Genomic DNA, 27,009 nt, shown 5'->3' on the forward strand with positions numbered 1-27,009 from the left:
ACTTCAGTTTGTTTTGATAGCCCTCTGCCAATGAAAATGAAGCTCACTGTATCCCATTTTCAGCTGTAACGGCCTCCTGCAGCCATCTGCCAGTGAAAATGGAGTGCGGGGGGCTGTGTGCATCCCAGCCCCGTGCTCCATTTTTGCTGGCAGAGGCACTGCGGGCCGGTCCTTTGCTGTTTCCAGGCTGCTCCCATTGGCCAGAGCTAAGCAGTCTGTGGACCGGATTCCAGCCAGTGGGCCTTGAGTTTGACGCCCTTGCACCAGTGGTGGGTTCCGGGCGGTAGGGCCCGGTACGGGCGTACCAGTGGCAGCTGGGAGCAGTGGCCACTGTATCGGAACAATGGCTCATTGGTCCCACCCGCCCGCCCGTGTTCCTTACTGCTTTTTGAGAGAAATAGGCCAATTGCACATGCGTGCACAGCACTTCGGCGACCTCCGCCAAGCAGCTGGAGCGTTGCAGGGTGTTGGCAAGCGCATGCATCTGCAGCGCAGGTGCCCGAGGTGGACATCTGGCCCCGTTGTAGCGTACTGGTTGTGACGGGATCCGGAACCCACCACTGCCCTGCACTACACCAAAAACCAAGCCGAGGCCAGAATGAAATGCGGGTATGTGGCAATGAGTGAAACAACCGACTGTCTTAGAAACAAATTTATTTATTTATTTATTTATTTATTTATTTATTATTCGTATTTATAGACCGCCCCCTCTCCCAAAAGGGACTCGGGGCGGTGTACAGTCACTAAAATGCGTTATAAAATACATACATAAAACAGTTAAATAATTAAATCACTGGCACAAAACTCTGGAGTGGATTCGGAAATGCAAACCCCTCCTAAATGCAACATACCTTCCCCTCGCAGCGGGGGACCACCTCCAGCCATATGGAGTTAGAGACAATTTCATCCCCGAGGCGGTAAAAGGCCACGACACGAAATGTTGGCATCAGATTGGGTGTAATGTTAATACGGGCTACCGAGAGAATGCCACGCGGAACGCTGCTTGCAGAGATGATGTCCCCTTTGCTCAAAACCTGCAGGGAAAATGGTCAAAACAGCGCTTAGCACGGAGGCACATCTTCCAGAAATTAAAAATCAAATCAAATAATCATCCCATAACCCAGTACAGGTAGTCCTCAACTTACGGCCACAACCGAGCCCCTAATTTCCATGACTGAAATGATTGAGACATTTGTAGAGTTTTGTCCCTTTTGACAACTTTTCCGGGTGCAGTTTTGAAGTGAATTACTGCCGTTATTAAATTAGTTAACGCGGTTGGTTCGGTGAATCTGCCTTCCCTGTTGACTCTCTCTCTCTCTCTCTCTCTGGCCAGATCTGGCCTGCGGGTGTTGATTTTGACACCCCTGATCTAGGTGTTCATCCCTGTTTATCTGGGTGTTGATTTTTAGGGAGGAGCTGTTGCGGTCTCTTTATTTCCCTTTTAGCTTTCGATTGTCTCTGTTGAATGGTATTTAGTTGTTGTTTATCTCTATGTATCTATTGATGGTTGATCTGTCAGAGTAACAGGCTTCCAAAGAATTATCTTGAGTTTTTGGTCTAGGGTTTCCCAATTGAAGCTTTGGTTATGTGTGTCCATGTGTTGTGCAATTAAGGAGTTTTCATCCCGTCTTCAGACTGCTAGTTGGAGTTCATGGGTGCACACTGCTAATTTTCTCCACAGTCCTTCAAGCAGACACCCACCAAGACCGACAGGACAAGCCACTTGTGTATATAAAGAGAGAGAACCACAAGATTCTCGTGAATATCTCCCACCAAACCTCCTGAAGGGACTCACCATGTAATAGATGTTGGTGAAGGCATTTGATCCAATGGGTTTCAGTTCAATTGTGTGGGTGTCTCCAATATTCAAGCCATAACTTTTGCGATTTTCAATGATCAAATAGTTGCCTCTGGAGGACTTGGTGGCCTTGGCGGTCAGGGTCGCTTCTGCTGGACTCTCTGTTCCCGCTGTTAGCTGTGGGAAAAATAAAGATAGTCAGGGTCTTTATAGGCAGAGGGGATGAGCTGTGGTGGTGCAGTGGTTAGAATGCAACATTGCAGGCTAATTCTGCTGGCTGCCGGCTACCAGCAGTTCGGCAGTCCATTCTCACTGGCTCAAGGTTGACACAGCCTTCCATCTTTTCAAGGTTGATAAAATGAGAACCAATAGGTTGACTCTAAAAACTGCTTAGAGAAGGCTGGAGGACGTGGAAGAAAATCCAGTATATAAGTATAAGTACTATTGCTAATATGGAGAGAAAGTTCCAATGAAAGATTTCTATCTGTCATCTATATATGTTTTTCAGGGGTAGGCTCTGGCTGCCATTACTACTGGTTCGGTAGTAAAAAAAAAATGTGCGTGGGCGTACTTCCCTCGCGCACACACCAGACGCGTGTTACACGTGCATGAGCATTTGCACTTAAAACAATCTGTGCATGCGCACGACATTTAAAAAGGAATAAAAATTGCAGTTTTTCAATGAAGATTGTTCTCCGCATGTGCAGAACAGAAAATCAAGATGGCGCCACCGAGGACAGAACCGGTATGGTCACGTGTCCCCCAGAGTTAGTACCTATTTGGCCGAACCAGACTGAATAGGTAGGACCCCACCTCTGATGTATCTATGTATCTGTCTGTCTGTCTACCTGTCTGTCTGTCTGTCTGTCTATCTATCAGTCTGTCTGTCTGTCTGTCTATCTCTATCTATCCATCCATCCATCCTCTACCTAATTCTCTCTCTCTCTCTATTTATCTATCTCTTCTATCATCTATTGTCTATCTATCTATCTATCTATCTATCTATCTATCTATCTATCTATCTATCTATCTATCTATCTATCTATCTATCTATCATCTATTTTTGGGTTGGGAAAGTTTTATGCATAGGTAGTCCTCGACTTATGGCCACAATTGAGCCTCAGATTTCTACTGCTAATCAAGTTGCTAAGTGACTTTTGCCCCATTTTATGACCTTTCTTGCCACAGATCTTAAGAGAATCACTGCGGTTGTTAAGTGAATCTGGCTTTCCTGTTGACTTTGCTTGTCAGAAGTTTTGTAAGTGTGAATAGTGGTCGTAACTCACTTTTTACAGTGCCCTTGTAACTTCAAACGATCACTAAATGAAGTGTTGTAAATCAGGGGTGTCCAAACTTGGGAACTTTAAGACTTGTGGACTTCAACTCTCAGAATTCCCCAGCCAGCTGGGGAATTTTGGGAGTTGAAGTCCACAAGTCTTAAAGTTCCCAAGTTTGGACACCCCTGTTGTAAATCAAAGGCTATCTGTACAATATGCATCCATATCCATATCCATATCCATATCCATATCCATATCCATATCCAGTACATATACATATACATATACATATACATATACATATACATATACATATACATATACATATACATGTGTACTCCCATTTACTGTGAACATATAGACATACACACAGATTTTGCCGCAATTGTCTTTCTTCCTCCCCTCCTGTCCCCTCCCTTTTGATGGGTGAACCAATACCGTGACAGTGACTGAGGAAGAGCCTTGAGCCACATTGATTCTGTAGTTCACATTTCCCTGCTTATCGGTGTGCAGCTGTTCATCCATGGGAGATTGCGCTCCGGTTATGCGGGTTCTGAAGCGGACTGGGAGGTTGGGGGCTGGCGAGCCATCCAGCAGTGTGATTCGAGCCTGGAGGATGTGGAAGAAAATCCAGAATGTTTTCTTAACAATGATAAGTTCTCTGGGCGTTTTAGAATTCGAACAGACAAGCACCAGCCATACAAGCAGCCCAGATTTAACAAGTGTCGGTGAAGAAGATGAAAAAGTCTAGGTCAATGATGGCGAACCTTTTTCTTATGGTGTGCCACAATTGTACATGTGTGCGTTATTGTGCACGCATGTGTGGCCATGCCAATTCAATCCTCCCCGCCCACCTGCGCGTGCACGCACAACACCCCTGCGCATGGGTGCATATGACCGCTCCCCAGGCTCCAGAAGGCCAAAAATCAGCTGGCCGGCACATGCATTTGTGCTGGAGATGATGGCTGGTGTGCCAGCAAATATGGCTCCATGTGGCACCTATGACACGCATGCCATAGGTTCGCCATCACGGATCTAGGTAGTGGACATTGCAATGCCTGGAGACAGCAGAAGAGAAGAGAAAGAACTGGAGAAAATCACAGAATATAAAGACCTGCAAATAGAAGGTTTTTACCAACACCAATAATAAGCGGGGCATTTCCCCAATGGGTTATCTCCCATTAGAATAGAATAGAATAGAATATTTAATTTGTTAGCCGCTCCCTCTCCGCAAGGGACTCGGGGCGGCGTACAATAAAAATATACATACATACATATAAACATATAGATACACACATATACATACATATACATACATGCATGGAGGAGGTGATAATTAACTATACATTACATTAATAATAATAAAAATTAGCCATTAAAAAATACCCCAAAATAATACAATTTAAAAAGGACTGTCAGGAGGAATAGGATAAATTACGGTTGAGCCAGGCCAGATAATTGAAAGAGGTGGGTTCTCCCTAAAATCCCGAAGCCTGAAGAATTTCTAAAACTTTCCAACTGCATTTCAGATATGATCCATTACAATTTAAGGATATGTTTCATCAAAAGAATGACCTCTGGTGGTTAGAAGTTATATCTCTAAAACCCAAAACAATTGATGGATCCGCACCCAGGATGCAAATTTAGTCCTGACCAGTTCTTGAGGGGGGGAAAATGTACATATCCTCATTTTTTCCCCAGCCTCTTTATTACGTTTATTTATTTATTTAGCCTTAGAGTCAGTGACTCCATACGGCTTTAAAAAAATTGACAAAAATTAGATATAAGCCTTAAATAGTGAATTGGGGGAAGGAAAAGCGGTGGTGGTGGTGTTTAGATATCTTATTAATTGATTTTTTTTTCAGAATATGTTATAAAAGGGTAACTATTGGAAGTTTATTGGAATAGTTAATGAATGCCAGTAGGTGGTTGTGTCTTTAAATACAAATGATTCCAGATAAAAGCACGTTTAAATAATTCTAGCTAAATGAGAATGGTGGTACATTGATAGTAGAATACATAAAGATTTTTGATTTAAAATGTACAATTCAATATGAAGGAAGTATAAATAATGATTGTGGTAGTAACGCACGAAATCTATTTGTAACCGATCGACACACTTTCTACAGGATGTAATGAAGGATGATTCTTTTTTTGTGTTTTTGTTTAATTAAAACAATAAAAAAAAATGGAAAAAAAAGTTGACATCTACCCATTCTTTCTAAACAAAATTATCACTGAAATGCCGTTTTTACACTTGATTTTTACAAGTTTACTGCTGCAAAAGTTAAATACTGGGCTTGCTTTTAAAAAAAAGTCAATAGGTAATATTGGTATTGGTCAGAGTTCTGCTATTTTCTTCCTCTTTAGGCCAGTTTTCCTCAACATGGCAACTTGAAGGTGTGTGGACTTCAACTCCCAGAATTCACCAGCCAGGCTAACTGGCTGGGGAATTCTGGGAGTAGAAGTCCACACACCTTCAAGTTGCCATGTTGAGAAACTCTGGTCTAGACTGAGGTTGGAAAGTTGCAAAAAAATGTAAGGTTAGGGTTAGGGTTAAGGGTTAGACTTTTCCCCTGACCAAACAAAGATTTCTTAAGCCACCTTTGTTTCTAGCTGCATTACAAACCAGTGTCAAGCTGCTGAAGTGTGTGCAAAACCCTGGGTTTGGAATTCAGAAATGTGAAGGACAACCAGAATCAACATGCACCCATTCTCACAACCGCCCTGCCCAAGATGGATGACGGACACGGCCGGAAACACACAACACATACCAGCACTTCGTAGGGAGCATTGGGCACAAAGTAACGCTTGGTTTTCGACAGGTCCACTGAATAAGGCGATGATATAAATTTCACCGAGGTGAGTTCTTGTTCCTCCAGCTCTCCACCTAGGAGAACGAAGAAAAGGTCAACAAGCCACCCTTAAACTGAGCCAAGTTTTACAGAGATGCTGAAGTCCCAGGTTAGATGAAAAGAAGGTTAACAAATCGGTAACGTGTACAGGCAGACCTTCTTTTAGCAACCATTCAAAAGCTACAACGGCACTGGAAAAAAAGTGACTGATGTCTGTTTTTCACACTTATAACCGTTGTAGCATTCCCCATGGTCACGTGATCAGAATTTGGATGTTTGGCAACTATTTCTTATTTGTGACGGTTGCTGTGTCCTGGGGTCATGTTGTGTGATCCCCATTTGTGACCTTCTGACCAGCAAATTCCCTGGGGAAACGTTTATTCATTTCACCACTATAGTTACTATAACTAATAACCGCAGTGATTCACAGCTATGGCAAGAAATCGTGCAAAACTCACTTAACAACCATCTCGCTTAGCAACAGAAATGTTGGGCTCAATTGTGGCCGTAAGTCAAAGATTGCCTGTATATGCTTTGTTTCTCTCATCAGTGTTCAGTCTTGCTCATTTCACACAGTGGGAGCTTAAAGTTTCTTAAGGTAAAGGTAAAGGTTCCCCTCGCACATATGTGCTAATCGTTCCCGACTCTAGAGGGCAGTGCTCATCTCCATTTCAAAGCTGAAGAGACAGCGCTGTCCGAAGACGTCTCCGTGGCCATGTGGCTGGCATGACTAAACACCAAAGGCTCACGGAACGCTTTTACCTTCCCACCAAAGGTGGTTCCTATTTTTCTACTTGCATTTCTACATGCTTTCGAACTGCTCGGTTGGCAGAAGCTGGGGCAAGTAACTGGAGCTCACTCTGTTATGCAGTGCTAGGGATTCAAACCGCTGAACTACCAAACTTTCTGATGAACAGGCTCAGCGCCTTAGCCACTGAGCCACCGCGTCCCTTAAAGTTTGTTAAACAAGCCCAAATTGATTGAGTTTATCTATCAGGCTCAGCTACAAACTCTGGTTTATAAATCACAACGGCTCATTCCATACTCTCAACCCTCAACCAAATAACTACATTTAGCAGAGGGTTTGAATCTGCTAGGGATAAAATGAGATGGGGCAGTCAGTGGGTCAGTCCCATTGTATGAAAGAGGCAACGCAGCTTTACTTTAACAGGAGGGCTTTCAAATCAGGCTTTTAATTGTGCAGTGGCTTTGCCCCATTGGCAGATTTTATAAAGAGTCCAGAGACTGCATTGTCTCCTGTCTATAGGACTTCCTATACCTTCTCCTGCCTTTTTATAGAATAACAGAGTTGGAGGGGACCTTGAAGGTCTTCTAGTCCAACCCCCTGCTTAGGGAGGAAACCCTACACCACTTCAGACAAATGAGATATTCAACATCTTCTTAAAAACGTCCAGTGCTGGAGCATTTACAACTTCCGGAGGCAAGTTGTTCCACTGATTAATTGTTCTAACTGTTTCTCCTTAGTTCTAAGTGGCTTCGCTCCTTGATTAGTTTCCACCCATTGCTTCTTGTCCTGCCTTTGGGTGCTTTAGAGAATAGTTTTTCTTATCCCTGGAAAATGGTTACGAAAGAAAAGGCTGATACAGGTAGTCTCACCTGTAGGACCACCTTGAGCCCAAAATTTATTTTGTTAAGTGAGCTTTGCCCCGTTTTACGGCCTTCCTTGCCACATTTATTAAGTGAAAGACTGCTGTTATTAAATTATTAACACAGTCGTTAAGTGAATCTGGCTTCCCCACTGACTTTGCTTTTCAGAAGGTCGCAAAGGGGGGTCACATGACCCTGTCATAAATGTGAGTCAGTTGCCGTGGGGATGCTGCAATGATCATAAGCGTGAAAAAAGGTGTGAAAAATAGACCCTGGTGTTTAAGAGGTTGTTACATTGAAGGGAGGGTGCATTCTAGGCACTAACAGGCCAAATACCTCAGATTCTGACTGGGGACGTCATAGCTAAGTAAAACATCTGGTTGATCTTGTTTGGCTCTGAATAATTCTGAGATGGAAGCTGTCAGCCCTAGTCAGTAGATCAGACCAGGAATTCAACTCTACAGTGAGGCTAAAAGTACAGGCACCGTATTTTTCGGAGTATAAGACGCTCAGGAAAATAAGATGCATCAAGATTTTGAAGAGGCACATTTAAAAAAAAGTTTACTCCAGTGAATTAGGGAGGTCTCTGTCTGAGCCATTCCCCAATGTTATCTGGGCATTGAGGACAGTGGTGGGTTTCTATTTTTTTTTAACACTGGTTCTCTCTCTGTCTCTCTCTCTCTCTCTCTCTCTGTCTCTCTCTCTCTCTCTCTGTCTCTCTCTGTCTCTCTCTCTCTCTGTCTCTCTCTCTCTCTGTCTCTCTCTCTCTCTCTCTCTCTCTCATCCGGGCAGGTGGGTGGGCCAGTTCGGCCGAACCGGACTGAACCGGGAGTAAACCACCTCTGATTCAGGAGTTAAAATGTTTTAACCTTTCTTCTATTAGCAAGAGAGCCTGAATATTTCCCTCAAAGCCATCTCCCTTATCTCTACAGAGGTTCTCCAAGACTAGATTGGGAGTCAAAACACATGCTAGATGTAAGCTGTGGCCAATTCAGCACTGTAGCCAAGATAATTCCAGGGATGTGTCCATGACATTTACAATTCAAAGGAGATGTTCCTTTTTTTTTAAAAGCTTAGGGGTTTCATATACTTTTACCACCAGTTCGCAGGGCACCGAAAATGTGTGTGAGAGAGTGCCTTCCATGCATGCGCTTTGCTCACCCGCACGCATGCACATCAGTGGTGGTTTACTACTGGTTTGGCCGAACTGGTAATAGTTTGGCGGCTTGGGTCACTGGAACCTGCAGTGACCCAGGCCTGCCATGCCCCCGAACTGGTTCTCCCAGTTCTCATCTAGTTTTTTGCTTCTGCGCATCTGCAGAGCAATTTTTATTGCATTTAGGGTCAAATGCACATGTGCGCAGAGCGCAAAATTGCACGAACAACGAACCAGCAGTCATGCCAGCAGCAACCCACCCCTGATATACATGGCTTCGAAAAAGTGGCTAAATAAGACGCGTGGACAGGCCCACCTGCAAGTCACCACTACAGATTCGCTCGAACCAGTCTGAACCGGCTGAATTGTTTAAGAGCAGCCAGTCCTCGAGATCTAATGCTGAGCTCTAAGCCCAGGCCTCCATCGACAGTAAGGCTACGTGTCCTAAGTAATAAGGTTTAACAATTGACAAATGAGTCTCTGGCCTGTTTATAGATCACTTCTTGTCAGTAGCTTATGAAGCCATCATGTTTCATTTTTGGTACGCTGCTCTCCTTTCATTAAACAAGGAAGTGAGGATGGAATAATTTCCTTTCTATTCCCTTTCTGACAGCACAAGTAAATCAAGTAAACCCCGGCAATACACTTCTACAAACCCGCAAAGAATGAATTCACGTAATGCCACCTGACAGCATTCCTGCTCACATGTGTTGGCTGAAAAGTAATATAAATTTCGCACAAGCGAAGGTATTTTCTCCCTTGCCATCGTCAAAGCCTTGAAAAGCGTGAACGATTCCAGCTTGTGTGGAATACAAAACACCCTTTCACTTTTATTTCTCCTTTATTGGTACCCTTCCGCTATCTGATGTGCTCAAGATGTCCGGGGCAAACCTAACACATTTGGGAGGGACCGAACTGGAGAAAGTATTTTGTTCAGTGGACTATAGAAGAAATAGATCAGCCAGCCAGCCCTTGCTTATCAAGGGAGACCGAGTGGAGCAAGTGGCCAGTTTTAAGTTTCTGGGTGTTATCATAAAAGAGGGCCTGACCTGGGGCATTCACATTGCAGCACTGGTCAAAAGGGCCCAGCAGAAATTATACTACCTGAGACTTCTCAGGAAACAGCAACTGAACGAAAAACTGCTAATGACCTTCTATCGCGGCACCATAGAGAGTGTTTTAACTTACTGCACCTATTTATGGTTTGCTAATTGCACAGTGGCAGATAGGACAGTGCTCCAGAGGGTTGCCCAGAGGATCATTGGTTGCCCTCTCCTCTCTTTGGAAGAACTTTATAGCTCCTGCTGCCTTAAGAAAGTTCAAAACATTCTTATAGATCCATCTCATCCTGGCACCTCTCAGTGGTGAAATTCAATTTTTTTAAATTACTGGTTCTGTGGGAGTGGCTTGGTGGGCGTGGCAGCGGAAGGATACTGCAAAATCTCCATTCTCACCCCACTTTGGGGCCAGCCAGAGGTGGCATTTGCCGGTTTGTTTGTTTGTTTGTTTGTTTTATTGGATTTATATGCTGCCCTTCTCCCAAAGATGGGACAAGATGCACAAATCGGGATGACGGAAACCACAGCCACTCAGTCTTGGAGGGATTGAGCTTGAGCCTGTTCACTACCGGTTCTCCAGAACCTGTCACAACCTGTTGAATTTCACCCCTAGCACCTCTTTTTTTGAACTATTAGCATCTGGCAGACGGTGCAGGACAATAAAAACAAGGACGAATAGGCTGAAAAACAGCTTCTATCCCAGAGCAGTAACTATATTGAATTCTACTGCATAGGGCAATCGTAATGCAGTATCAGGGGTTTTCAATTCAATTGTACAGAACGTGAAGGATGTGTGTTTTCTTTTATGTACAATATACACTGAAGATGGCATTTAATTTTGTTGTACGAGGTGCAATGACAATAAAGTAAACTAACTAACTAACTAACCTTGCTACTCATTGTTAATTGGTTCCAGGAACTGTGATGAATACCCAAAAACAAATGAATACCAAACATTTTTTCCCCATAAGGGATTATATTAGTGAATCACAAGGCAGCCGACACCAACAAGTTCTAGCTCAGCAATGGCGAACCTATGGCACGCAGAGCCATTTGTCAGAGCACGCAAGGCGCGCTGGCCAGCTCACCCTTTTTTAAAGCCATTTTTCGCCCTCCCCAGGGTCCAGAGCCTTTATAGGAGCCTGGGGAGGGCGAAAAGAGCCTCCCCCGCTCCCCCGGAGGCCCTCCGAAGGCTTCATGAGCTCCGGAGCGCAAAAAAACGGCCCTACAGGCAAACCGGACGTTCAGTAATGGACTTCCGGTTTGCTCGGAGGGTCGTTTTGACTGCTCCGGAGGCTTCAGGGAAGCGTCCTGAAGGTCCCTCAAGCCTCCGGAGCACTCAAAACGACCCTCTGAGCAAACCGGAAGTGACTTCTGGTTTGCTTGGAGGTTCGTTTTGAATGCTCCGGAAGCTTCAGGGAAGCGTCCTGAAGGTCCCTCAAGCCTCTGGAGGGCTTCCGGAGGGGGGAGGCTGTTTTCGTCCTCCCCAGGTTCCTATAAAACCTCTGGAGTCTGGAGAGGGCAAAAAAAGTATGCAAAAAATGGGGGGAGCGCCTGTAGTGAGTGCATGCGCACGGGGGGGGGTCGCACATTGCATTATGGGTGTGGCATGCCTGCACACTACCCCCCTGCGCTCCCCCCACTTATGGCATGTGAGCCAAAAAAGGTTCGCCATCGCTGTTCTAGCTTGTGCGTTGAGTACCAAACAAACAATGAGTACCAATGTTCACGTCAGAATGCGTTGAATACCAAATTTGATGAGTTTCAAAGCCATTGAGTACCAAGGTGTCACTGGATTTTTAAACTTACTTGCTGTCTCTATGACGGAGGCTGCGATGTAAAGGGATGTACCAACAAGGTCCTGCAGAGGGCGCCCCACTTTCTCTACGAGATCACTGCGCTGCAAGATCAGCGAGCCCTCGCCATCCTCGATCTGAAACAGGGCAAATTAGGAGGGTGTTAAAGTCTAAAAATCACATCGGGTGTTTGCATATTACCACAGATACCATTTGGCCATTCTGAGATCCAGAAACATGAGGTTTGGGAGGGAAGGGGAAGACAGAAAAGGAAGCATCCGTGTTTTGTGTGCAAATGCACAGCCTGTTTGGTTTGATTGCTGGTAAGTTAAGGTAGTGACAAAGGCCAAATATTCATCGATTTGTTTATTTCAGGGATGCCTGTATGCAATAAAATTTCATTTTAATGTATGTTGATTAAGTGTATCTTCAAAACGAGAATAAAGTTATTCTAAGTCTAAATTTAGCCTGAATCTGTTTCCACATTCAAGTTTCAGACATGGGGCCTATAAAGGTAAAAGTAAAAATTTCCCCTGTCCAGTCGTGTCTAATTCTAAGAGGTGCTGGTGCTCATCTTTGTTTCTTAGCCGAGGGAGACAGCATTGTACGAGGACACTTCCGTGGTCAATTGGCTGGCATGTTTATACACCGAAGGATATGAAACACTGTTACCTTCCCACTGAAGTGGTACCTATTTATCTACTTGCACTTACATGCTTTTGAGAATTGCTAGATTGCCAGGGACTGGGGCAAGAACGGGAGATCAACCCACCATGCGATGCTTGTGTCTCAAACTATCGACCTTCTGGTCGACAAGTCCAGCATCTTAACCATTAGGCCACCATGCCTAGTGGATACGGTCGTGATGGCGAACCTATGGTATGCGTCTCTCTCTGCAGGCACGAGAGCCGTTGGCCAGCTCAGCTCTACCACGCATGTGTGCACGCCTCCCACCGGCCAGTTGATTTTCAGGTCTCTGATGGCATGTATGGGGGGCGGGGGGCACACGGGCATGTGCGGGGGTGGGGGAAGCATGGGGGAGTGCAGCCCACGCGCCCTCTTTTTGGTCCCAGGAGGCTTTAGGAGGCCTGCTAGGCCCAAAGCAGGGCATGGGGGGGATCATGTCCATGCGTGGGTGGACAGGGGGGATCACGCGCGCATGTGCAGGGGAACCGGGTGCATTGCATTGCTGTCACACGAGCATACACGATTTCGGCGCATGAGGACAAAAATGTTAGCCATCACTGGGATACAGTATATGTGGCATATACCGTAAGAGAAAGGAAAAATAAAGACGAGCACCTGCAAACACATTACTCTCACTGTCAAATAGTAGCTATTGAATCATGTGCTAAGTGTACACTATTTAAATCAAATAATTAAATAAACTTTTTTAAAAAACTTATATTCATCACATCACGGTCCACAAAAATGCATTCCTGCACGGAAGGATATATCAAAGGTTGGAGTTGTAAAATGAAATCTGATCAGCTCCTATCTTGTTTGGCTTCAGAAAATCATTAAAAACGGAATTGTTTAAGAAGGCCCTTGATTGATAGATGTTGCCATCTATTTTTATTGCTGTTTGGTTGATGGTTTTATGATTTTAGTTGTAGTTTAATTTTTGGGAAGTTTAGGAGGGAAGCTGCTGAAAGCTTATTGATTGTAACTGTATCGTGGACATTTTTCGTTTCTGATTTTGTAACCTGGAGTCCCTGTTGGTAAATTTGGATGGTTATATACATTTGCTTAATAACTAAATATTAAGAAAATAAACCTGCAGAGAGTCTTTCTGTTGTGTGCAGGCAAAAAATAAAAATAAAAATGAAATAAAATAATAAAATAAAATAAAATAATAATAAAGTAAAGTAAAAAAAAAAATCTCTGTTCCCTTACCGTGATTTGATATTTCAGTCCTGGGATATAGACTTTTTCCTTGTTCTCACCAATCACACCAAACCGCACATATGCTGTGCCGGTGACCCCTTTCCCATAGAAAAAACTGTTGGAGAAGCCAAGAAAAAAAAAAGATTAACTTTGGAATAAAAGCTGAGGATGACCAGGAGGAAAAAAAGTTTACCCCCTCATGTAGTTGCCTTCCTCTAATCCACACCCTGAAGTGATCTTTCTGATTAATGATGTGACATCAAGTTGATGTCTCTTAGCAATCCCACAGTTTTCTCCATTGAGGATCTGTCCCTAACCCGATCCTTCAGGTTTTCCAGTTGGGTTTCCCATCCCCCACTATAACCGAATCTGTCCTCATTTGGCTGGTCTCTTCTTCTCTTTCCTTCCACCTTTTCCAGCATTAGGAACTTCCTGCTGGATGGTTAGAATTATGCCATCTGGCTGCTGGTAATTTTCTTTAATCAAACAATGTTATAACACACTCCTTTTTTGCAGTATAATCTTTAAGATACCCAAGAACAAGACACCAGAAATATTATCCTTCCCTTTCCTTCCATCAATCCACACACCTTCCTCCTTTCCTTTCCTTTCCTTTCCTTCCATCAATCCACACACCTTCCCCCTTCCCTTCCCTTTCCTTCCATCAATCCATACACCTTCCTCCTTTCCTTTCCTTTCCTTCCCTTTCTTTCCATCAATCCACACACCTTTCTCCTATCCTTTCCTTTCCTTCCATTAATCAACACACCTTCCTTCTTTTCACCTCCCCTCCCTTCTCCTTCCATTAATCCACACATCTTCCTCCCTTCCCCTCCCTTCCTCTCTCATGCTCCATCATAACACCCACAATGTTGTCATCTAAAATTTTGAGAAGCTTCTGACCTATTTTGTGTCTATTTTTTCTAGGCTTATGATGAGAAAGGCAGTTCAGTTCCCCCAAAGGAAAGCTGCCTTCATTTCATGCTTGCAGTTGTCCCCTGCCTTACTTTGGATTGCAGCTGTCTTCGAAAACTTTAGCAGTCTGAGCATATCACGGTTAATGAATCCATTGACTAAGAAAAAGTTGCTTACTTAGCCTGAATGTTAATTTGCAAGTTAGATGTTTGCTGTCCAGTGACCAGGATGTATTTCTGCTCTGGGACAATCTTCACCTCGAAATGAGGCAGGACTGATGAGAGAAAGGAAGAGATAGAAATGTGAGTTTCACCACCATCCTCCATCATCTTTGATCTGCATGAAACCGATGCTTTGCCCCTGTTTCTGTTGAAGCCGAAAACAATACCCTAATCAAGGAACCATCAAGGAGAACACCACACACCCGAAAATACACTGGCAGAGCAAGCTACTGTATATAAGTAGGGAGCAAACGTCACACTTAATAGCACTGATGATGTTACCTAGTCAGGTAATGAAAAGTCTGCAAGCAAACAATCAAATTATGCCACCAGGCTCGAAATTTTGGGCTTGGACAATCTGAAACAACGCTGTCTGAGGTCCGACCTAAGCATACTACACAAAATTGTCCGCTACAATATCCTATCTGTCAACGACTACTTGAGCGTCAGCCTCAATAATACACAGGCAAACAATAGATACAAACTCAAGGTAAACCACTCCAAACTCGATTGCAGAAAATACGACTTCAGCAACAGAGTGGTCGACGCCTGGAATGCTCTACCTGACTCCGTTGTTACATCCTCAAACCCCCACAGCTTCAACCTTAAACTGTCTACTGTGGACCTCACCCCTTTCCTAAAAGGTCCGTAAAGGAGGCGTGCAAAAGCGCACCAGAGTGCTTACCGTCCCTGTCCTACCGTCCCCATTTACTTGTATTCATTTCCTTTCTCCGTGTCCATGCTCATACTTATACCTGCTATCCTGTACATGTTTGACAAACTAATAAATAAATACATAAATAAATCCAGGGTGTCGCCATCTTGGATGTTGACACAGAGACCACTGAGGACTCCACAATTCAATCCTGGGCTACAAATATTCTCTTCTTTAACGAAAAGGTTTAATGACATTCACAGAGACCAGGGGTGACATGATAGCAGTCTTCCAATATCTCAGGGGCTGCCACAAAGAAGAGGGAGTCAAACTATTCTCCAAAGCACCTGAGGGCAGAACAAGAAGCAATGGGTGGAAACTAATCAAGGAGAGAAGCAACTTAGAACTGAGGAGAAACTTCCTGACAGTTAGAACAATTAATCAGTGGAACGACTTGCTTCCAGAAGTTGTGAATGCTCCAACACTGGAGGTTTTTAAGAAGAGATTGGATACTCATTTGTCTGAAATGTTATAGGGATTCCTGCCTGAGCAGAGGGTTGGACTAGAAGACCTCCAAGGTCCTTTACAGGTGACATTATACCTGAGGAGGATAGAGCTTGCCAGTGGATGCAATAGATGGATATAATTTTCTTCCTGCTCAGGGACTGGGAATTAGCAGAGCACTTTAATGTGGCCAGGAGAAAGAGTCCACTGTGTGTATTTGGGAGCAGAACCAGGGTCCAGCTATCTGAGAACTTACCATATTTTTTCACCTCAAACTCCGTGGTTGTGTTGTAACCCTGTGCACGGAGAAAGTGGGCCGTGATGGTCCAAATGCCAGGCCTGAATAGGAGAGAAACGAGAACAAAAGGAAACCTTAGTGGGTGTATAGAATAGAATAGAATAGAATAGAATAGAATAGAATAGAATAGAATTCTTTACTGGTCAAGGAATTTGTCTTTGGTGCATAGGCTCTCAGTGTACATAAAAAGACAAGATACAAGATACAAGATACATTTGTGAAGAATCATAAGGTATAACACTTAATGATAGTCATAGGGCTGTGATGGCGAACGTATGGCACGCGTGCCACAGCTGAGTTCACCTTTTTAAAAGCCATTTTTCGCCTTCCCCAGGCTCCAGAGGCTTTATAGGAGCCTGGGGAGGGCAAAAAGAGCCTCCCCCACCCCCCGGAGGCTTCAGGGACCGTCCGAGGCTTCCCTGATGCCTTCGGAGCGCTTAAAGCGACCCTCCGAGCAACCGGGAAGTCACTTCCGGTTTGCTCGGAGGATGGTTTTAAGCGCTCCGAAGGCTTCAGGAAAGCCTCCGGACAGTCCCTGAAGCCTCCGGAGGGTCTCCGGGGGGTTGGGGGAGGCTCTTTTCGCCCTCCCCAGGCTCCTATAAAGCCCCTGGAGCCTGGGGAGGGCAAAAAAAATGTAAAAAGGGGGGGGTTGCGCGTTGTGCGTGCATGCGCACTGGGGGGGGTCGCGCGTTGCATTATGGGTGCGGCACGCCCGCACTTGACTCCCCTGCGCTCCCCCCACTTGTGGCACGCGAGCCAAAAAAGGTTCGCCATCACTGTCATAGGGTATAGAAATGTAAATACACTTTTTGAGGTCAATCGCAACTTTGAATAGTCACCAAGCCACCAGTCGTAAGTCGGGGACCATTTCTATCCAAAGTCCTTTAGTTCAGCGGTTCCCAGCTTTGGTGACTTGGTGGCCCGGCTGGGAGGGGAGGGAAGAGGGGAACCGAGCCGTGTGAGCGGCGAACTGGCACATACACGCATATACGCACAGATCAATTTGCTCAAGTGGTGGGCCAGAGCAGGTGTGTGCATGCACTTGCACATCAGCCTGCCACTTGTGCACCCCGGTCCCAAATAGGACACGGCCTGGTAGTTGGCCATGGCCCAGGTGTGTGGGGACCCCTGCCTTAGATAACACAAACATTGCAAACTTCCACAATCCAGGTAGTCTCGCAACAGTGAATCTGTTTTGCCCCATCCAGGTCCTAAAAGTCTCCTGGTATAATAACTAGAATGGGACAACTAGAATGCCGAATTAAGTAGTAGACTTGATTAAATACGTTTGAAATAATTGCACAGTTTAGAACTGCCAGACTAGAGTAAAAATCCCAATTTCACCCTTCAACTTCACTGCCTTTGTGTTTTGGGGAAAAGCTGGAAGCCGCAATCTTTGGTGAAACTTACTCAGCCACATCAGGAATTGACAGATGGTCGTTTATGACAGTTTTAAGGGCGGTGCGTTCAATCTTCTTGACCTGAAATCCCCGTGGATTCTGAGGGAGTGAAACAGGAGCACAGTGAGTGAATTTCATAAAGCAAAGGGTGTTGAAAGTAGCAGGTCTCCCATGTATAATGCTCCTGTTAGTATATCCTTTTTTAATAATAATTAATAATAATAATAATAATAATAATAATAATAATAATAATAATAATAATAATAATAATAATAATAATAATAATAATAATAATAATAAAAATAAAATAAAAAATAAGGTTACAATCATAGACATCGCAATACCAGGTGATAGCAGGGTCGCCGAGAAGGAATATGAAAAAATTGCAAAATACCAGGACTTAAAAATTGAAATTCAACGATTATGGCACAAACCAGCAGTGGTAATTCCAGTGGTAATTGGCACACTGGGTGCTATTCCAAAAGCACTGGAATTACATTTAAAACAGTTAAAAATTGACAAAATCACCATCAGTCAAATGCAAAAGGCCGCACTGCTTGGATCCGCACACATATTACGAAAATACGTTACGACGTCCTGGGCCCCTGGGTGGGGCCCGACTAGTAATCAATGCCAAATCCGGCGAAACAACTGGCCGCTGTGATACAATTCTGTTGATGCAATAATAATAATAATAATAATAATAATAAATAATAATAATAATAATAATAATAATAATAAATAATAATAATAATAATAATAATAATAATAATAATAATAATAATAATAATAATAATAATAATAATAATAATAATAATAATAATAATAATAATAATAATAATAATAATAATAATAATAATAATAATAATAATAATAATAATGTTTTATCAGGTTCTGCCTCACTGCATTTTAATTGAATTCTCTTGTTCATTACCTTCACAGTGATAACAACGGGATTATTGGTGGGCCGTAACTTTTGATCCAGAGGGAAGACTCGGAAGTTCACTGGAATAAATGAAGGAAAGTGGAGTGTAAGAGGAAGAAGGGAGCGAGGCAGGGGTTCAGGAGAACCTGTAGCTAAGGTTCTGTGTAGTTCAGAGAATCCCCAAATCCTACTCCTGGCTGGCCCCGCCCACCCTTCCCCTCCCCTCCCAGGAGTCTTCATGCTGCCAGTTTTGGATGTAGGTAAGTGCAAGGTATGTGCGGAGATTCGGGAAGGGCAAAAAACCGAAGTTCGGGAAGGCTGAAATCGGGCCATTTTCGCCCTCCGGGAGGCTCAACTAAAACCTCCGGAGCCGGGGGAAGGCAAACCACCCTCCCCATGGTGCAGGAGGCTGACTAGGCCACGCCCACCATGGCCGCGACCACCCAGGAACCGGGCAGAAAACCCCTTGCTAAAAATTTTGAAGTCCACCCCTGGAGCGAGGTACGAAGGCAAATCCAGAACCCACCTTACACGGTGGTTGTAGTGGGGGGAAATTAGGAAGTTGGGATTCAAATTCCAAATTTTTAATTTGTTAGCCGCTCCCTCTCCACAGGGGACTCGGGGCGGCGTACAATAAAAAATATACATGCATACATATAGACATATAGATACACACATATACATACATATACATACATGGAGGAGGTAGTAATCAAACATATATCACATTAATAATAATAATAATAGAAAATTAAAATTAGCCATTAAAATATCCCATGATAAAATACAATTTAAAAGGACTGTCAGGAGGAGGATAAACTACGGTTGAGCCAGGCCAGATAATTGAAAGAGGTGGGTCTTGAGCTTTACACGGATGGAGCGGAGATCGGAAGTAATCCTGATGTCAAGGGGGAGGTCATTCCACAGGGCTGGGCCCATCACAGAGAAGGCCCTGCTCCTGGGTGTCGCCCCCCGACACTGTTTAGCGGACGGCACCCGGAGAAGTCCCTCTCTGTGTGAGCGGATTGGTCGTAGGGATGTATGGGGCAGGATACGATCCCGCAAATAACTAGGTCCTATGCCATGGAGCGCTTTAAAGATCGTAATCAAGACCTTGAAACGCACCCGATAGACCACAGGAAGCCAGTGCAGCTCGCGCAGGAGAGGTGTTACATGGGAGAACCTAGTCCTCCCCATAATCACCCGCGCGGCCACATTCTGAACCAACTGTAGTCTCCGAGTGCATCTCAAGGGAAGCCTCATTAAGTACTGTATGCACACCATCCTGAGTTGACCTGGAGATTTATTAATGGCAACTGGTGGTGAAGGCACCAGGTTAGAAGCCAGGAGATTGTAAGTTCTAGTTCTGCTTTAGACATGAAAGACGGCTGGATGACTTTAGCCCAGTCACAATCTCTCATCCCAACCCACCTCACAGGGTTGTTATTGCGAGGAAAATAAGAGGAGGAGGATTTTGAGTGTTTGCCACCTCGACTGGTAAAAAAAACTAATAAAGGCAGGCTATAAATGAATACATAAATAAATAATATGTCCGGGTAGTTCTCGACTTATGACCACAATTGAGCCCAACATTTCTGTTGCAAAGCAAGGCAGTTGTTAAGCGAATTCTGCCCCGTTTTATGACCTTTCTTGCCACAGTGCTTAATCGCTGCAGTCGTTAAATTAGTAACCTGTTTGTTAAGCGAATCTGTCTTCCCCATCGACTTTCCTTATTAGAAGGTCTCAAAGGGGGAATCACGTGACCCTGGGACACAGCAACGGTCATAAATATGAGTCAGTTGCCGAGCATCCGGATTTTGATCGTGTGACCATGGAGATGCTGTCCTATATATATATTTCTGTCTGTATCATTTATTTATTTATTATTATTTATTTCTTAGCGCTTATAGACCGCCCCCTCTCCTGAAGGGACTCGGGGCGGTGTACAGTCAATATCAGAAATACATCAAAGTAACTATAAAACTCAGACAGTTAAAATTATTAAATAAATAGAGATAGATAAATAAGAGGAGGATAAAAAGATATACAAAACTGTACTGCTAAGTAAATAATTTAAAATGTACAAAATTTAAAACCCCAATATCCTATAAAATTAGATTAAAAGAACAATCCCTCTAAAAAACCAGTAAGAAATATGTATGCCAGAAGGTAAACGTAATAATTATGCCAGGCCAGCCAGTTGGAACAGGTGAGTCTTCAATTTCTGTCGGAAGGAGCGGAGGTCAGTGGTGGTTCTAATGTCCGGGGGGAGGTCATTCCAGAGGGTTGGGCCCATCACAGAGAAGGCCCTACTCCTTGGTGTCGCCTGTTGGCATTGCCTAGTGGACGGCACCAGGAGAAGCCCCTCCCTGTGAGAGCGAATTGGCCGCAGGGATGTGTGTGGGAGGATGCGATCCCGCAGGTAGCTAGGCCCTATGCCATGGAGCACTTTAAAGATGGTAGTCAGAACCTTGAAACGCACCCGAAAGACCACAGGTAGCCAGTGCAGCTCGTGCAGGATCATTGTTAAACAAAGGTGTTTTTTTAAAAAAAAAACAGGATAAATGAAAAGAACAGAGCAAGGCGATTGCAAGGTGCGTGTGAGGTAGACTCACCCCTTTGGCGGGGGGTATAAATGGGCTTGTCAGTCTGTAGCAACAGGTATCCCTCTCGGGCACTCCAACGCAGGTTGAGGCTTTGAATGTTCCTGGGGGTGTTGAGCTGAGAACTGTAGGCGACCAGTTGGACATAGCGGTTTCGCCGCTGGCTGCTCAAACCACAAGAGTCAAAAAACTGCTGTGTCACCTGCATGAATGAAAACAGAGCTGAGAATGAACAATGCCTTCTGCAGAATAGAATAGAATAGAATGGAATGGAGTGGAGTGGAGTGGAGTGGAGTGGAGTGGAGTGGAGTAGAGTAGAGTAGAGTAGAGTAGAGTAGAGTAGAGTAGAGTAGAGTAGAGTAGAGTAGAGTAGAACAGAACAGAACAGAACAGAACAGAACAGAATAGAATAGTGTAGGAAGTTATCACCCAGCCCTCTCCCAGAAAAACGAAATATCCAGAGGAAATATTGAAAAGGCAGAATATTTCTCTGGATGTGAAAAGGAAGAAACATGTTTTATAAAGAGAGAATAGCTCCCTGCAGCTTCCTGCCCATCCCCACTTTGTCAATGGGCCATTAAGGTGGCCAAGCCAGTCCCTTTACATAATAACGAATTCTCCCCTTCAGCTCCAGGGGAATGGGATTAAGGCAGGATAATGTTGGCCCTTTACCCAACTCCCCACATGGCATCTCAGAACTCAAACCAAAGCTGGATTCAAAACGCAGCCTAGAGAGTTGCCCCTGCATGGCCCTATGGGAGTCTGACAACCAATCAGAAGACAAGGTCAAGATCAAAGGCCAGAGAGGGCATAAAATCAGGGACTCAGCATCTCAGCTGCCCTTTCTCTTCCTTCTCTTCTTCTCCACCAACATTGAAGCATGTGATCACATTTTCTGTTCAGGACTCAAGCCATGTGGTCCTGTCCACCATTAAAACCATCTTTCTGAGCAGCCTCCATGTCTCCAGTGTCTTTTTCCCCACTTGGCGCCAAACCCAGAAGGACATTTCTTCCAACAATAGAATAGAATAGAGTAGAGTAGAATAGAATAGAATAGAATAGAATAGAATAGAATAGAATATTAGGACTCCAAGATCCCTCTCACAGTTACTACTATTGAGCGAAGTACCACATATACTGTACTTGTGCATTTTGCTTTTCTTGCCTAAATGTGGAACCTTACTTTTTAAATTCCTGCTTAGCAGCAAAATTTGTTTTGTTTACCCTAGAGAGCCTCACAGGTGTTTTGCCAGAATTCAGTGGGAAAAATCCCTTTATGGAGTTTAGCATCCTGGGAAGAGAGATAAATACCAGTGTAATAATCCTCATCTACTGAATACAGATAAAGGTAGACAATAAAAGCACTCAGAAAGACGGGTGATATCTCTGTAAATGACTGTTAGCATTTGTGTGAAAAGCAGAACTTTTCCCTTGATCACCGAACTGGGATCATTATGTCAATCTTTATTACCCATTTACTGGAACTTCAGGCTATTTCAAGACAGTATTTCCCTTTTTCATGTTTCCAAGCCTTTCCCCCACATGCACAATATGTCCTTTTCCCCCCCATCAACTTCCTCCTTCAAGTTCTGCATGGCAATTCCAGGCTGGTACAGTGATTTTGAGCTGTCAGCATCCAATCCAGAAAACAGTAACAGATCACAGTTCCAGTTCTGTTCCTCGGCAATCTGTGACTTGTTGGCATCAGCAACTTATTTCACAGGCCATCGAAAGAGCAACAGCTGATCACTCGGCCAGCCGGTGTTTTCCGAAGTCCTGGAAGATATTACAGAAACTCTGCTGCTAATTTTTAATTCTGGCTTGAAGAAAACGGTGGCTGGCAAGCTATAGTTTGGCCCAAACCAGGCAGGGAAGAGGAAAGAAATGGTGCATCTGAACTTGAGGATTTCATATCTCTAGCAAGCCAAGTCTTGTCTTATCCTGGTTTTATAACAGAGTTGGAAGGGACCTTGGTGGTCTTCTAGTCCAAACCCCTGCTCAAGCAGGAAACCCTGTACCATTTCAGACAAGTGGTTGTCCAATCTCTTCTTAAAAACTGCCAGTGTTGGAGCATTCATAACTTCTGGAAGCAAGTTGTTCCACTCATTAATTGTTCTAACTGTCAGGAAAGTTCTCCTTAGTTCTAGGTCGCTTCTCTCTTTAATTGGCTTCTCCATTCATTGCTTCTTGTTCTGCCTTCAGGGGCTTTGGAGAATAGATTTGTTAGATACTTGCTCAAACTTCGTGGTTTCCACCAAGGTCCTCTGTTCCAGCGGGAACAGAGGTTTAATCCTATTGGTCGAAGGGCCTGACAGCTCCCTATAAAAGGGCTGTGTCAGACTCAACCTTCGCTGGATTGTTCTCACTTGTACTTAATAAAGAGCTGTTGTTACCGTTAAGCCTGTGTGTACCTATCTATTACCCAATCTAACAAGATTGATGCCCTCTGCTTTGTGGCAGCACTTTTGTTAAATTTGCCACAAAAGTAAATCGAGATATTTGCATTTGTAGAAGGTGACACCAAGCCACCACTAAACATATCCAATGTTGGCTAGTCTAATGAAAAGGAGGACCAGGGGAGATACGATTGCAGTGTTCCAGTATTTGAGGAGCTGTCACAAAGACGAGGAGGGTAAACTATTTTCAAAGGCACCAAAAGGCAATGCAAGACGCAATGGATGGAAACCAATGAAGGAGCGAAGCAACTTAGAACTAAGGAGAAATTCCCTGACAGTTTGAACAATTAATCAGTGGAATCATTTGCCTTCTAAACATTTTGGATACAATACAATAATACAATACAATACAATAGTAGAGTTGGAAGGGACCTTGGAGGTCTTCTAGTCCAATCCCCTGCCTAGGCAGGAAACCCTTACTGTTTCAGACAAATGGCTATCCAACATCTTCTTAAAGACTTCCAGTGTTGGGGCATTCACAACTTCTGGAGGCAACTGCTGTTCCACTGATTAATTGTTCTAACTGTCAGGAAATTTCTCCTCAATTCTACGTTGCTCCTCTCCTTGATTAGTTTCCACCCATTGCTTCTTGTTCTACCCTCAGGTGCCTTGGAGAATAGTTTGACTCCCTCTTCTTTGTGGCAACCCCTGAGAAATTGGAACACAGCTATCATGTCTCCCCTAGTCCTTTCTCTTAAGCTAAACATACCCAGTTCCTGCAACCGTTCTTCATATGTTTTAGTCTCCAGTCCCCTAATCATCTTTGTTGCTCTTCTCTGCACTCCTTCTAGAGTCTCCACATCTTTTTTGCATCGTGGCAACCAGAACTGAATGCAGCATTCCAAGTGTGGCCTTACCAAGGCATTATAAAGTGGTATTAACACTTCACGTGATCTTGATTCTATCCCTCTGCTGATGCGGCCTAGAACTGTGTTGGCTTTTTTGGATGCTCCACTAGAGGCTTTTAAGAAAAGACTGGACAACCCTTTGTCTGAAATGATATTGGGTCTCCTGCTCGAGCAGGGGGTTGAACTAGATGACCTCCAAGGTCCCTTCCAGCTCTGTTATTCTATGAGTGAAGCCATTTCTTTTCTCTCCCAGGGGTGGACATGCAAACCTCCCAGTTTCCACTCTTACCTTCAAGGTCACAACTTGCACAGACCGACCAGGCGGATCAGATTGAAGGCTGAATGGTATTTGTTCAGAACATTTTTTGCTATTCAACTCATTTTGGAAATAGACGTTGCCCGAGAGCGCCGATGGAGCGTCATCAACCTGAAGCACAATCCGCATCTCTGTTCCCACGGTCACCACGCTGGGGGCAACTATCATCAACCTGCAGCATCGGGTGGGAAAGCAAGAATATTTGTTAGTGAGGGACATCGACCTCCTTCAATGTCTCAGTTTTTGCAAGCTCGTCAAAGAAGAAAAGAAAAACATGGAAATTGGAAAACAAGACCAGAGAAGCCCAAATTAAGTAAGCCACATGGCTTTAACACAAAGTGTGGAGCCTAACCGTGACCCACAAACACATAGCTGAACACATAGGGGTGAAATTCAGCCGATTCTGGAGAGCCGGTAGCAGAAATTTTGAGTAGTTTGGAGAACCGGCAAATACCACCTCTGACTGGCCCCCAGAGGCGGTGGGAATGGGGATTTTGCAAAATCCTTTCTCCAGGAGTGGCAAGGGAATGGGGATTTTGCAGAATCCTTTCCCCAGGAGTGGCAAGGGAATGGGGATTTTGCAAAATCCTTTCCCCAGGAGTGGCAAGGGAATGGGGATTTTGCAGTATCCTTTCCCCAGGAGTGGCAAGGGAATGGGGATTTTGCAGTATCCTTTCCCCAGGAGTGGCAAGGGAATGGGGATTTTGCAGTATCCTTTCCCCAGGAGTGGCAAGGGAATGGGGATTTTGCAGAATCCTTTCCCCAGGAGTGGCAAGGGAATGGGGATTTTGCAGTATCCTTTCCCCAGGAGTGGCAAGGGAATGGGGATTTTGCAGTATCCTTTCCCCAGGAGTGGCAAGGGAATGGGGATTTTGCAGAATCCTTTCCCCAGGAGTGGCAAGGGAATGGGGATTTTGCAAAATCCTTTCCCCAGGAGTGGCAAGGGAATGGGGATTTTGCAAAATCCTTTCCCCAGGAGTGGCAAGGGAATGGGGATTTTGCAGTATCCTTTCCCCAGGAGTGGCAAGGGAATGGGGATTTTGCAGTATCCTTTCCCCAGGAGTGGCAAGGGAATGGGGAGTTTGCAAAATCCTTTCCCCAGGAGTGGCAAGGGAATGGGGATTTTGCAGTATCCTTTCCCCAGGAGTGGCAAGGGAATGGGGATTTTGCAGTATGCTTTCCCCAGGAGTGGTAAGGGAATGGGGATTTTGCAGTAACCTTCCCCTGCCATGCCGACAAAACTGGTAATTTTAAAAAAATTGAATTTCACCACTGGCTGGCATTCACACTGAGCAGGCATCTGGCACAGTGGTGGGTTTCCTTTTTTTTTTTTACTACCGGTTTGCTCGTGTGTGCAAAGCTTCTGTGCCTGCGCAGAAGCGTCTGGCTGGGTGGGTAGAGCCTCCCACCACTACCAGTTCGCCCGATCGTGGCCAAACCGGTAGCAAACCACCTCTGATCTGGCGGGTAACTCTGTGAGCATTTGAAATGCCTCCTGGGAGGGGCTGAGAACCCCACATCCCCTTAGGGCAGATGTGACATTGTGGTAAAGTTTGTGAGGCAAACTTTCAGTGGCAGTGAGGACCACCCTTAACATTTCTGGAGAACAGCTAAGTGCAATGAGTCAACACTGTTGTGACAAGGATCGGCTGAGCTAATTCCTGGCTTGGGGATAGCATTGGCATGTTTTTGTCCCTTTACTTTTTAAAGGACATCAAATTCTTACACAACGGCTTTTGTGTACTCGGAAGGAGGGGGGGGGGAAACAGCTCAGTCAATTTCCCGACTTAAACAGAACCACATTTTGGCATTTGATTCACCATCGACCAATTTAATTTTTACATTCACATTTCAACATTCACCAGTTTAACTCAGGTGCCTTGGAAAATAGTTTGGACTCCCTCTTCTCAGGGGTTGCCACAAAGAAGAGGGAGTCAAATTATTCTCCAAGGCACCTGAGGGTAGAACAAGAAGCAATGGGTGGAAACTAATCAAGGAGAGAAGCAACCTGGACCTAATGAAAAGAAGGACTAGGGGAGACATGATAGCAGTGTTCCAATATCTCAGGGGTTGCCACAAAGAAGAGGGAGTCAAACTATTCTCCAAGGCACCTGAGGGTAGAACAAGAAGCAATGCGTGGAAACTAATCAAGGAGAGAAGCAACTTAGAACTGAGGAGAAACTTCCTGACAGTTAGAACAATTAATCAGTGGAACAGAAGTTGCCTCCAGAAGTTGTGAATGCCCCAACACTGGAAGTCTTTAAGAAGATGTTGGATAGCCATTTGTCTGGAACGGTATAGGGTTTCCTGCCTAGGCAGGGGGTTGGACTAGAAGACCTCCAAGGTCCCTTCCAACTCTGCTATTGTATTAACTTGGGGAGCTCCTGACAATTGCATTTGGGTTTTATCATGCTGAATAATTACAGGTGGTCC

General features: G+C 44.5%; 1 protein-coding gene and 1 long non-coding RNA gene across 2 annotated transcripts in view; one reads left to right on the forward strand and one right to left on the reverse strand.

Moving 5' to 3' along the window:
* The window catches only part of LOC309383178, a 474,080-nt gene that overhangs the window by 207,851 nt on the left and 239,220 nt on the right, over window positions 1–27,009 (forward strand). The window lies entirely within an intron of this gene.
* LOC309384223 (complement C4-B-like) overlaps window positions 1–27,009 on the reverse strand; it is a 91,174-nt gene that overhangs the window by 55,051 nt on the left and 9,114 nt on the right. The window contains exons 2-13 of the mRNA XM_081937464.1: window positions 24,550–24,748; window positions 20,969–21,158; window positions 18,363–18,433; window positions 17,439–17,527; window positions 15,987–16,069; window positions 14,528–14,624; window positions 13,445–13,550; window positions 11,562–11,685; window positions 5,850–5,965; window positions 3,514–3,684; window positions 1,796–1,975; window positions 852–1,034 (exon numbers count right to left, since the gene is read on the reverse strand). Coding sequence (XP_081793590.1) covers window positions 852–1,034; window positions 1,796–1,975; window positions 3,514–3,684; window positions 5,850–5,965; window positions 11,562–11,685; window positions 13,445–13,550; window positions 14,528–14,624; window positions 15,987–16,069; window positions 17,439–17,527; window positions 18,363–18,433; window positions 20,969–21,158; window positions 24,550–24,748 — 1,609 coding nt within the window. The remainder of the gene's footprint in view (window positions 1–851; window positions 1,035–1,795; window positions 1,976–3,513; window positions 3,685–5,849; window positions 5,966–11,561; window positions 11,686–13,444; window positions 13,551–14,527; window positions 14,625–15,986; window positions 16,070–17,438; window positions 17,528–18,362; window positions 18,434–20,968; window positions 21,159–24,549; window positions 24,749–27,009) is intronic.

Source organism: Natrix helvetica, assembly GCF_964273705.1.
Source record: "Natrix helvetica genome assembly, chromosome: 1".
In the NCBI taxonomy this organism is placed as follows: Eukaryota; Metazoa; Chordata; class Lepidosauria; order Squamata; family Natricidae; genus Natrix; species Natrix helvetica.